Raw genomic sequence first — 12,775 nt, 5'->3', positions numbered from 1 at the left:
AAATCGTTTTTGCCTCGCACTGCCCAAGCATTAAGCATCAACAATCGCTGCACTGGAAGATTTTGTGCATTTTTTTCAGCAGTTAGAATTCGCGGATGACCGCGTTTTACTGCGATAACGGCCAGTGTGTGAGTGCACGGTTTATGCATGTGTTGTGATGTGATGGCGAATGCCGAAATCAGATTAACACAGACGCAACAGGCGCCACTTTCCACACCGGCAAAAATAACGCCGGAATTCTTCCACACAACACACTTGGACGATTATCATAATCGGCTATTTTTTCTCACCCGATTGATTATGCTGCCATTTTCATGGTGCAGCTATTTCGTTTCCAGTTTTGGGTTTCCAGTATTTGTATACCTTCCTAAATCGGTTTTCTCCCCGTTATACACACTTCTTCACTGGACTTAGCCGGAACCGTTAATTTCTGTCGTTAATTAATGTATTAAATTATTCTGTGTTTTTGTTGGAATTACGCTAGGATTTGGGCGTATTTTAATCCGAATTCCCAACGCCAACAGGTCAGTGAAGTACATGTACCCACTTTGCACACTTTTATATACAGATATACTGTAGAATTTGCAACCGCAGTGTTTATTAATTCGCAAATTTATTTTTATTTACCTACAAATGACGGAATTACTGCTTAGTTTCGAAAAATATCCAATAAATAGTCTACCGCAGTTGAATGCATTGTGCTAATACTATACGAAGCATTACGAATACATTTGCGTGCAGCTGAATATCAGTTAAAATTACATCATGTCACACGTGTGCCGTTTGTTTTATTTTTGCATTTAAATAAATTATTTAAATTGTAAATTTTTTTTGTAGATAAATTTTTTTCTATGGCATGACGCGATGCTTTTCGATATATTAAATCGTCAACCTTAGAATATGGGAAAACACTTTCAACCACAAAACAAGCTATTTTCCATGCGCATGCAGTGCACGTAAGTACTCGTATATTCGATAAGCTGTTTCTATCGATTTATTGTCGATGAGATGATTAATTTTAAAAGGCGTTGAATCAAGTTAAAGCAGTACAAATGCATAACAACCCCGTCCTACACCTGAAATACCGCAAATCCTAAACGTTGAGAATGCACATTTTAAAAGCCCGTAATGAGAACGCCAGCGGCCGGGGGCCGGAAAGTGACCAGTGGCCATTTGGCGGGTGATATATTAATAATTTAATATAGCATGTTGGGAAATAAGTCCCGGTGTGGGCCGTTCGCGCCGTTGTACCAGGCACGCGCGCACCGCTGTTTCCGGCCAATGGAACATTCGTTACATTTCCCCACGCCGCGTCTACCTGGCACCGACACGCCCGGCGATCACTGCCGGTCAGCTCACTTTCTCCCTTCCCTCACTCGGGTAATTTCTTCCTCCCGGCTGGCAAGCCATTTGCACGCTGTCAAATGGCCGCGTGCTGAGAGATCGCCGGCCCTGTAATTAAATCATCGCGCCGCTGTACAGAATCGTCGTCTTGTACCATCACCGGTTCACCGTCAGCTAATCATTTCAACACTCGTCCACATATCAAAAGTTTATGTAAAATAATAGTTTATGCGAAAAATTACGAAAACGAAAAACAGGAATGGAATTTATTATATATACTTACGAGAAGATATTAAAATTAAAGCTAGTTTGTTAATGTTATTATGACAGTGTATATTTACCATTTATTTAATATGAATCTTTCGTGTGTTATAAATCTACATTATGATTTATTACTTACTTTTTGATATAACTTGCTTTATTAAGATTTTAAGGAACACGTTCATAGTAATACTTTATCGTTTGCCTAATTGATTTATTTAAGTTATAGACTCCCTGATCAGAATGAATATTATCGATTAGGCATGAAAACGATGAACTGCTATACGCCATGGTAATTGCTATATTTTTTTATTCGTGCAGTGCCAATGATTGTCGTAAATACAGTAATATGCTTTTGTAATACGTATGTATCTTTAATTGCAACGATTACTTTGCGTCTGGTACGGGTGCGCTCCAATTCGGTTTGATATAATTTTCATATTGTTGAATAATGTAATTTCTGTTTTCAAAATCAAGCAAAAAAATAAACATTGTTTCGCAAAATTGTCTGTTCGTGAGAGGAAATTAAATTATGGATGACGATCCACAACGACACGATATATTGCGGTTAAATTGCAGAGATGAGCGCGCTCGGCATTAATTTAACCAAAGTGGTACGGGCCGGCATAAAAACGGATAAATTTTTTTCTCCACAGTACTCAAGGATGCACGGAAGCGTGGTTGCGTGAATCGTGTGGGAATTGCATTGGCGGTGTGAATAAATCCCACTTAGACGCACGCAGCTTCCGGTTTGTTTAGTCTAGCCGGATTCCCTGGCTGCGGTGTTGGTGTTACCTGAGTACGCAAGCGATGCGGGTTGCCCTTCGCCGCTTTCCGCCAAATGGGCACAGAAACAAAAAGTTGCGCCGGCCGCTTTCTTTGTCTTGCGTTATAAAAACTGTGTAATAATCTCGGAGAAATGGAACATTTATAACGTTTCCGTGCTCCCAACAATCCCCGCGCGATCTGGAGCAATCAGATTAGAGACACGGTGTGTGTGTGTTTGCCGGTGTCAATCGATCTGCCCTATCGATTTTTCCACTCATTTAGTTAATTTTGGGAAATTATTTACTTACAGGTTATGACGTTATTGGCAGTTATTTGACCGTTAATGCAATTGTTCAGCACCCGTTTAATTTAACTTTTTCGTCACCGGTACATAGTTTATATTTTATTTTAATTTATGCGTTTCGGATGTATGTTAATTTATGTCATATGTATATGTATTTTTTATATTTTTTTATTGGTTAATAAAGCTATCTTGTCACCTAACGTTTTTGCTGCAAGCTTAATTAAAATATAATTTTTTCCTACAGTTTTTCGTATGTCCATGTCATTCGGCTGTTTTAAATTTTGACAATGAAGTCAAACGCAAAAACCGTAGCCCATTGATCGGGTAAACAAAAAGGCGCTAATCTGTGGAGTCACGGATAGAAACCTGGCGTGGTGTAATTACACAGTCGAACGCACTGATTTGCAGGTGGACGGAGAATTGTCCTGTGTCCCGGACAAACTGACCGCGACACGGCACAACAATGTCCACATTCATCTGCCAGCAATCCACGTGGAACACAATTAAAAATGCACGCTGAACGCTCATTGGCCAGTGCTGCTTGTTGACCACTGGTTTGCAAGCGTCGCATTAAGTTTAAACTTTAAACGCTAAACAGCGTCGTGAAGCGCCTTTAAGCTTTATACGTACGTACAAGTAAACCGGTTTTTGCACTGTCGTTTGACCAGCGGCTAATATCAGAGTCGACGCGGTCGTACGCGTTGCGCAACCGGATATTTCGAAGCCAGCGCAGTGCAGGCTATATCCGGTTTGAATGGAGCTGCCGTGGATTGTGTACGACACCCAGAGCACGTACGCGCAACAGGTGCGACTCTACTCAAACCGGTTTTAGAATGCACCTGCGTACAACCGAGCCGAGTGAAAGCGATGCGAGAAAAATGATTGCATGCAGTCCAGCGTATCTGTAGTACCGAAAATAGCGCTGGACTTTATAAATATTCATACGCGTCGATCCGCTTAGCCAGCCAATCAGATCGTCTCTGTCGGGTGGGCAGCATTGTTGCAGTCGCCGCGTGCTACCTTTCAAGCTAGAAGCCGTCATTGGACGCCCTTTGGACGGTGTGTTGCATAGATGGAGATAGGAGAATGGTAATCAGTTACCACATTTGGCACCGTCCGCGCATTTCGAGCCCAATGTTTATGGTTTTTGTCCAAATGCGTTTTTTCACTCGGGTTTGACTCAGAACGGAAGATTTCTCCGTGCTTATTCTGACCTTTTTACACATCGTTGACCGGTTATTTTTGTCCTGCTTGTGGTGAGTTGACTCAGTATTTATCATTTTACACGAACGCTTTCAAAGCGGTTTATGCGTAATGGCTTATTAAAAGGTCACTTTTCTTTCTTGCTTTTTAAAAGACTTTGCAAAATTTGTAACAGATATTCTGCAGCTTTTTCATGATTAAATGCTTAATTCTAATTAATTTTGCATTATAAACTGGTTCCGCTCTTTTTCTCGCTGTGGTCAGAATGCTTAACGAAGCGCACTTGTCACATCTCTTTTTCTCCCGCTTTTTTTAAAGTTGTTGATAAAAAGCGGGTGCTTTTTCCTCAATGCGGCTGTTTGTGATTCGTAACTGGGTTGAACAGCTGGACAGTCCCCGCTTTTTGTTACCGCGCTTCTTTTCCGCTTTATCAATGAAGATGTACTCTAATCTTTTTTCTGCTGTTCGCTAGTCGCAGCTCACACTGGCCGCGCTTTCTTGGCAGTTGTTGATTTCCGCTAATGGACTGCTTCCTCGGTTTTTCCGTTAATCGCTCGGTTTCAGTTTTGCATTCAGCACTGCATGGTTTCCGGCTTCGATCAGCATAATGAACGTCGATTTTGCACGATTAATCTCAAATTAATTCGTGCTTTGCTTCTTCATTTCTTTTCCTCGTTTCATTTTTTTCGAATTGTACAAAAGTTAATGAATACTTTACAAACTGTCTCATAATACCTGGCATGTTTTTTAATTTGATGTAACAGTTTTTTTTGAGTTTTTGTGGCACACTGTACGCTTTTCTTAATGCACGTCGGTTTAACTAAATATGTATCAATAATATTTCGTATTGTAATTACTGAATGCGTATTTGTCTGTATAAAATGCATAAACGGGGCATTTGCAGATGAGTAAGTCTAGCCGATAATCTGCAAAGGGAATTTATGTTGTTGAGATTATGGATAACGGTCATGTTTTGGCGCAACCGGCCTCCCATGGTCAGCAGCGCTATTCATCGTGGAATATAAGTTCGCCCGATCTGCATGTGAGTTTCACTAGTTATTTTATTAGTAGCCGTTGGAAGTATAAAATACGTCGCGCTTGTCGTCAGCAGTATACTTATAACAATTTTTGCAATTTTTCGGCAGTATTAATTATCATATTATTTATTATTTTAAAGCTGGATTTTTCACCAATAATTCGGCATAGGAACCTTTGAATCGACAGTTAGATGGTTGATTTTAATTTAAATTATCGATTGCCGCCACAAAAATATTATAAATAATTGCTAAATTATTTGTGTATGCAGTAAAATGAATGTTTTAATAGCGTACTAATTACACTGATTTAATTTGTGCACGGCCAGTGTATCTGTAGCGTCGTTGGATGCGCGGTGATTGTTTTTTACCGTGCTGATATGATGGTAATCTGGCGATGGGAAGCGGTGATAAGACGCAAGACAAAAAGTAATCTTGCTCCAAATTCCGGTCGTTTGCAAAATGTTACATTACAATTAGCGGAAGGGCAGAGATCAGTGTAGTGCTAAACGGCTCCGTATCATTACCGCCCGGCCAGGAATTGGTGGTTAAATCTGTAACAGCGGTGCCCAGTGGCCTTATCACCCGTGCCATCGTCCATCCTTGTAACGATTTCTTTTGCCAGCAATTTGCATATGTACCTTCATCCATGTTGTCTATTTAAATTGAATTTTTTATTTATTTCTAGTTCTTCTCGGAGAAAAAAGAATTTTGCCTAAATTTATACAAATAATATAGAATAATTCCGTTTTTAATTTTTTCCAAAAAAATTGCCATTGGTTGAACAAATTATCCAAAGAACAACCGAAATACAACACATAATATTTTTGTATTCACCGCCAAAAAAATCACCGGTATTAAATTTTTACGTTTAACATAACATAACATAACTTTTTTGCATTAATATTTTATTTTACCCGGAAATTTTCGTTTTGTCTTATTAGGATAAGTTTTACAACCATTTAATCAGTGTCAACCAGTTGCATTTGAGTACACCTGTCATACAGAGTAGCATTCGTGGAAAAACTTTGCGTAATTTTTTTCGTAAAATTAACAGCGCAAAAAACATTAGCGAAAGGTCAAAACTTATTGTTGGCCTGTACAGATTTAACCAGCAATTAATAATAATTTTTTCTCCCTCCACACTGACCTCAAGACACCACTAAGCGCAATTACACGACAGAAGGGAAAAAAGCACTAGCATATAACCCGAAAACTAGCAGCAATTTCGTATGTTTTTCCCACAGGTTAATCGCTGCAACATTACTACGTATTAACCCGTAATAATGTGCGGTAAGTTTTTTGTCTGCTGTTTTCCAGAAGCTGAATCTGACCCATCCGGCAGCTGTGGCGGCCGCTGCAGCCATTTCCAAAGGTAAGATAATTATTTGTCGTATTTGTCGGTAGGCAAAAAAACCGGCATTTTACTATATATGCCGGCCATTGGGGAAATGCACGAGGCTAATTGCATACTGCGCAGCGTGCACGGCCAATCATTGCGAGCGGCCATGTGTGCCGGTGGTTCGATCAGTGGCTAGTACAGCATTCAGGTCATTTTCTCCGCTAAACGATTCTCTATCAATATAACTAAAAAAATATTATGACAAAAATATTACATTTTCTCATACTATATAGTTATGATGTCATTATTAGTACTTTGTAAATAAACTTACTATCAGGCTTTATCAATTACATATTTTGTAAATTACATATTTTTTAAAAAGAATTTCTTAAAGCGTTTTTAGTATGCTCTCTTATTATTGTTTTTAGAAAAACTTGACATGCAAAAAATACCAGCAACTACGCATAGAAGAAAAATATAAATAAAAAAATAAGATAATTGTAATGTGCACTATATAGATACATATAACTTTTGAATAATGAATTAATTGTCAACGTTTTACATAATATTAGTACGTTGGCCGACAGGCAGCGTGAATTACGACATGGTCAGTCTGGAGATGGAGGAGCCGTCCGCCGGGACACCGGGCCATGGACATGGCGTAAACAGTGACCTTTACGGCATCCAGGCAGCAGCCGTAGCGGCCCAGCGCTCGGCCAACGCCGCGGCGGCGGCGGCCGGTTATCACAGCCACCACGGCGCTGGCCAGCTGCTGCCCGGCTCGGTGATGATGGGCCACTTCCCCGTCCATCATCCCATCAGCAAACAGGTGGCTTCTCGGAAATATCCCTGCAAAATGTGCTCGCAGGTAGGTTGTCAAATATTTCAATATTCTGAAGTAACAGAATTTTTTTACGAATTTGTGTGCTTATTTTATTTTACATTTTTTCTAAACTACCATTATACTGAATTTTACATTGACCGATTTGGAGTTTCTGGCCTTTAATCGACAAGGGCTTCTACTCCTTTAATTTTATGCTACTGTTCATTGTAAAATTTAGTACTGCTTAAGATAATTTGTCAGAAAATTATATAATACTAGGGCAAATGAATTAAATACTTGCAATAACTGTATATAACTTTTAATTTTTATTATTTACTGTTTAATTTCTGAGTTCCCAAAATACTGTAATTATGGCAATTAAATCATAATATTTATTAAATGCGGTTTTTCTGGTTCGCAATGTGCCAAGAAATTTTTAAATGCACAGAAATGACCTTTATTTTTCGGTTGTGGCTATTAGAATTTTCTTTTTTTCCTGAATTTCGTTGACGTCAGAAACATCTCGATGATTAGCGTGGGGAGTTTCATAAATGGCTAATTATTCAAAAATACCGCATTCTGGAAATGAAACCGATTCAGAAAATCCGCATAATTCCCGTCATATTGTGGTTTTTTATGCAAATCAGGAAACGTCGCCCTGACAGCGACCATTGAGACGTCCGCGCGCCACGGCCATCCGCTTCCGGCGTGTCTCGCAAAGCGCATTGTTGACCTTTTTTTGCACGGGCTGTTTTATCTGACCGCAGAAATCATTGACAGGTAGCGCACGTCGGCAGCTGTTTTAAAAATAGAGGCCACACCCGGCCGCGCTCTTTTGTCGTCGACTACTCAACGGAGGGTTTTTATTATCGGAGACCAGTTTTTATTCCCGATAAAAACCCAACCGCAGCAAATACCGTGCTGTTGTAGTTATGGAAAAAAGGAACTGCATTTCTAATGAATGAAAACAGCTGATGACGGCAACCGTTGCTCGTTTTGCTTGTTTGCATAGCATGCAAAGGTCAAACGGTTTGTTTACTGATTTTTTTTAAAATGCGATATAAATTTTGAATGACTAAAAAGTGACATTGTTGATTTTTATATTCATTTAAATATGAAACACTTATCGTTTCAGCAGTAAAAAACATCCAGCACTGTACTTACATTTTTATAAATTTTAAATAATATATTGCGAAAAATAGTGAAAAATTTATAGTTATAGTAGGAAGCAGAAAGGTCATATTCTCATACTGTTAAGTAGTACCGTAAAAAAATATAATTATACTTTATTAATAAAAATATCAATAAATAACTCATCTATGTAACTATGTATATTAAAATGTATATTTCATTGTCTATATGTGCAGACACATAAATACAAAAAGGCATCCTTGCTTACCTGTGCTTGATGTGTCGAAGATATTTCCGATTTTACTGCGAAATGTTTTGTGAAACTGCGGCTTCGCCGAAGCCGTTGCATGCCGGTTGTTTTGGATATTGTCCAAAATTCAGGGGTACATTGCGCACTGCTTTGAAGGCCGCGTGGTGGAAAGGTCACGCTGTATAGAAGCAAGGCGGTGTGTGTTGGATGTCGGCAGTGGTAGAACCGGCGCGGCCGCGGTTGCCGTTCCAACAGGTTCTTTCACGGTTGTGTACAGATATGTGAGTGTCGACGCAACCATGTGCATCCACGCCGGCGTTCGTGACCATGGATGAGGAACAGTCGAGAGAAAACGTCCTTAATAACGCTCTTGTCTCACCGACCACGTCAGGCACATCGACAATGCTGTTGTGTGTAGGTATTACCAGGAAACCAGGAAAAAAAATGGCCAAACGAAATCATTTGCCAATTCGAGCGGAAATTATGCGCTGTACACTGTCGTCCACTAGTCGTAACAGGCAAATCGAATTTTATCTAGTCAATCAGAATATAATTTCGTTTCCAAGACCGGTTTTCATGAGTGCGAAAAATTTTATAGACAATTTTTAAGGCTTTTAAAATCCATTAATTTTTTACTCGATAGTAATAAGAAGAAATTTAATAAACAATTTTTTATGACTTTTTGAAAATCATTTCACTTGATAACAATGAGTTTTCTTGCAAGCAAGCCTGTCAAACGTTTCAAAACCATTTGATAATTTTTTTGCAGCACTGCTTTAATTTACTCTTATCACTGTAATTTGTGCCTTGATTTGCACATACAAATAATTTCACAAATAAATTTAGAATTTGATTGAAAGATCATTCATTTTTATGCCGGTTACACTGAACAGCTATTCCATTGTCTGTTCAGTGTGGGAAACACGCACAGCGCAAGCAGTGGGCGAGGACACTTCCCCCCAACGCCAAGCGCAACAGCAGACATAAAGTCCAATCATGTGGAAAATAATCAGTGTGCGTACACGGCTGCAACTGCCCCGCAGTTTGTCGGGTGTGCACCAGTGGCTTTTTGGAGCAGAGTCAAGAAACAACAGCCGACTTAATTAATTTCCCTCTGAGCAACCCCACCAACCGGCAAACTGCACCGACTGCTTTGACTGTTCGATGAGCATGAGGCTCAGGCTGTTGTTTGTCGCTGACGGCGAAGGAATGGAGAGGTCACGGCGCTGTCTTTTCAGTAGAGAACGTCGTCAGCAAAAGCGCATGCAATAATGTGGCGCCGTTAGCGGTGACCTTTCATTGCGCAAGATTTTTTGTGGGGCGCGATCGATGGGTTGGAGTGATTTGCATATGCCTGTTGCGTTACGTAACCAGACCTTTCGACACTCATTAGCAATGAGTTCGACTAGCCGCGCAACCGCCTTTAAGCAGAAAATTATTCTGTTACATTCGAGTGCAAATAAATCGTACGATAATTACGTGGACAAATTATAATATAACAAAAAAATAACTGCAAGATGGCTGGATGATACTGAATGCATTCGCTTGATAAAATTGAAGAAAATTTAATGGACAAAAAATTACTGGATTTATCCAAAAAACATTTGCCCGGAAATAATTTTATTTGGGTACCTAAAAAATTTATTTAAATATTTTCGTAATATTTTTTGAAAATGATGTGCGGAAGATCGTTCATCTTTTAGCTGATGTATAACAAATTATGTGTTCTTCAAAGTCAAACTTCTTCCAGAAACCTTTGAAACCTTCCTTATTATTCAAATCGAATAACTCTTTGTTTTGCTAAAATTACGGTATACTATACACCATTGTTTTCGGCAGATCTTCGAGTCGAAAACGGAATACCAGATGCACATCCAGTCGCACATGCGCGAACCCAAACCCTACAAATGCTCGCAGTGCAGTAAGTCCTTCGCCAACAGCTCCTACCTATCGCAGCACATGCGCATCCACCTGGGCATCAAACCCTACCACTGTGACATTTGCAAGAAGAAATTCACCCAGCTCTCCCATCTGCAGCAGCACGTCCGCACCCACACCGGCGACAAACCCTACAAATGCCACCACCCCGGCTGCCACAAGGCCTTCTCGCAATTAAGCAACCTGCAGTCGCATTCGCGCTGCCACCAGACCGATAAGCCCCACAAGTGTAACAGCTGCTATAAGTGCTTCTACGATGAAGCCGCGCTGCAGGAGCATATCCCCAAGCATAAGGACTCCAAGCATCTCAAGACGCATATCTGTAGTTACTGCGGGAAGAGCTATACGCAGGAGACGTATCTGGCACGGCATATGGCTAAGCATTCCGATAAGATGTTGAGTGGAGGTGGAGGAGGAGGAGGCGAGAAGCAGCGCCATGCGGCGGCGGTGCAAGCGCTGGCTAGTGCCGCTAACGCCCGCAATACAAGTAGGTGACCTTTGAGATGGACACAAAACGCCACCGTTCATGTAATTCGCGGTTGAACGAATTTCGTATACCGTGTAATCTAGCATCGGAAAGGTCACAGAAGTTAGTTTGAACTCACATAGCGTTCAGTACAAAGTTAAATTAAATTTTGTAAATTATTTACAAAAACACAAAAACAAATTGATAATAACATTAATATTTTATTTCCTTTATATATTGCATGTTTTTTTTTAAAACTTCTATCGTCGAGCAATGTTTGCATGTAGAAATACTGAACAAAATTTATTTTTATTATTTTGTAAAATAAATACATCAACAATTTATGATTATTTAATTCATGTAGCAACTACTGTACATGGCTGTTTTAACGCGTTATTTTGTGTTAGAATTATTCGGGTTATTGACTTACTGGATAATAGTGGATATTCGACTGTTGGGAAATTTACAGGCATTTATGTTTGAGTCTTAAATACTTTGGATCTTCAGTAAAACGTTAAACACGAAAATGTGTACTTGCTTGCACGGGCTTCGTTTACCTGCGATTTTCTTTATTCCGGTTCTACGAAACTAATCGTTAATTTTTTAACAGACGACATCTACTGGCCGAAGCAGGAGTCCAGTCTGGACATGTCAGCCCTGCACCACTCGCGCCTACCGCTCTCCGACGATCTCTACAGTCCCATGGCCACGCCCTACAGTTACAGCTACCCCACCCCGCTGCCCCAGTACCCCGCCGGCCACACCCCCTACGACACCATGCCCCCGGGCAACAAATACCACCACCGCGGCAACCTGTACTACGACCCGTACAAACCCATGGACAACGGGAAGAACCCGCTGACGGCCGCCGAACAGTTCGGCTACAACGGTGTCCAGATGCGCAGCTTCAACTTCGGCATGAACGGCATGCCGACGATGCTGGAGGGCGGCCCGGAGATGGGCCGGAAGGAGAGCTTAAAGCTGCCGCGGTTTTAGATGTAGAAGCTCGTTGGCAAGCGTGGCGTTAAAGAATCATTTTCTTTTTGGTCTCTCTTTGTACTGCAATTAGGTAATACGGTGTGTATGTGTTCGTTGGGGTTTTTTTTTAATTTCTTGTGTAAAGGGTGGGGTGTCGTTTACTGCCGTGACCTTTGAGTTTTTCTTAAAAATCGCAGTTGGACGAATGGTACTTGGAAGTGTCACAAATAAAAAATTACTCTACTGCAGCTGTACTGTACTTACTTTTTAATTAATTTTTTAGAGACGTTTACAAGAATTTTTATGCGAACCAAGTCCGCTCCGTGGTACTGAAGTGATAAGTATACCACTCACCGATTCTAAAAATAAGAACAACCTCAACGTCGGTTAAACTTTAAAGTCAAGTATCGGGACAGCATTTGTTCTTTGAACTTTTGCTTAAATTGCTGGCGCTAGGGGCGCAGTATCCGGCTTTTAGGATTAACGTTGTAATATCTTTTTAGTTCTCTCGAAATCCATGTCATATAATAATACACATGTAATTTATTATCTGTGAAAGAAGCTGACAAAAGTTGCCCAAGCATTGAAGTGATTGGACTGATTCAATCAATTTTTGAAGGAATGAAATAATTGATTTCTTATTTATTTTTTCTGACTTTCTGGATACAGATACAGTATAAGGCAAAGAACTACGTCAAAATAATGATTCCGTATAACCGGTATGGCATACAAGGTTGGTGGGAGATCCATCCATTTCTTCCACAGAGAGTCAATTAAAATGAAGCCATACGCGATCACACAACATAAAAGTTTCAAACATCAAGAAACCAACAGAATCTCCATTTAATTTTCTTTCCGATAAGAAGGTGGGGCTGCTTAATACAGGGTGTACAGCTGTGGCATTGCCAGAATAGAGCGCTGATGAAAAGCGTA

The 12,775-nt window shown here is 40.2% G+C and overlaps 1 protein-coding gene across 6 annotated transcripts; it reads left to right on the top strand.

Annotated features, from left to right (window-relative positions):
* Nucleotides 1–214: 214 nt before the first annotated feature.
* LOC129597369 (zinc finger protein rotund-like) lies at nt 215–12,093 on the top strand. Of its 6 annotated transcripts, none has more exons than XM_055494864.1 (6): nt 3,638–3,933; nt 4,833–4,922; nt 6,235–6,289; nt 6,829–7,124; nt 10,300–10,885; nt 11,475–12,093. In XM_055494864.1, exons 2-6 carry the CDS (start codon nt 4,836–4,838, stop codon nt 11,858–11,860), a joined length of 1,410 nt encoding a protein of 469 aa, XP_055350839.1. In that variant the 5' UTR covers nt 3,638–3,933; nt 4,833–4,835; the 3' UTR covers nt 11,861–12,093. The 6 variants fall into 6 exon arrangements, with proteins under 6 accessions (XP_055350842.1, XP_055350839.1, XP_055350837.1 ...); XM_055494862.1 differs by having other exon boundaries at nt 4,785–4,922; XM_055494865.1 differs by having other exon boundaries at nt 3,639–3,933; nt 4,785–4,922; nt 6,844–7,124.
* The last annotated feature ends 682 nt before the right edge of the window (nt 12,094–12,775 follow it).

This window comes from Paramacrobiotus metropolitanus, unplaced genomic scaffold (assembly GCF_019649055.1).
Source record: "Paramacrobiotus metropolitanus isolate TYO unplaced genomic scaffold, Prichtersi_v1.0 Parri_scaffold0000104, whole genome shotgun sequence".
Lineage (NCBI taxonomy): Eukaryota > Metazoa > Tardigrada > Eutardigrada > Parachela > Macrobiotidae > Paramacrobiotus > Paramacrobiotus metropolitanus.
The sequence above is the reverse complement of the archived record's forward strand: the minus strand, read 5'-3'. Positions and strand labels throughout refer to the sequence as shown.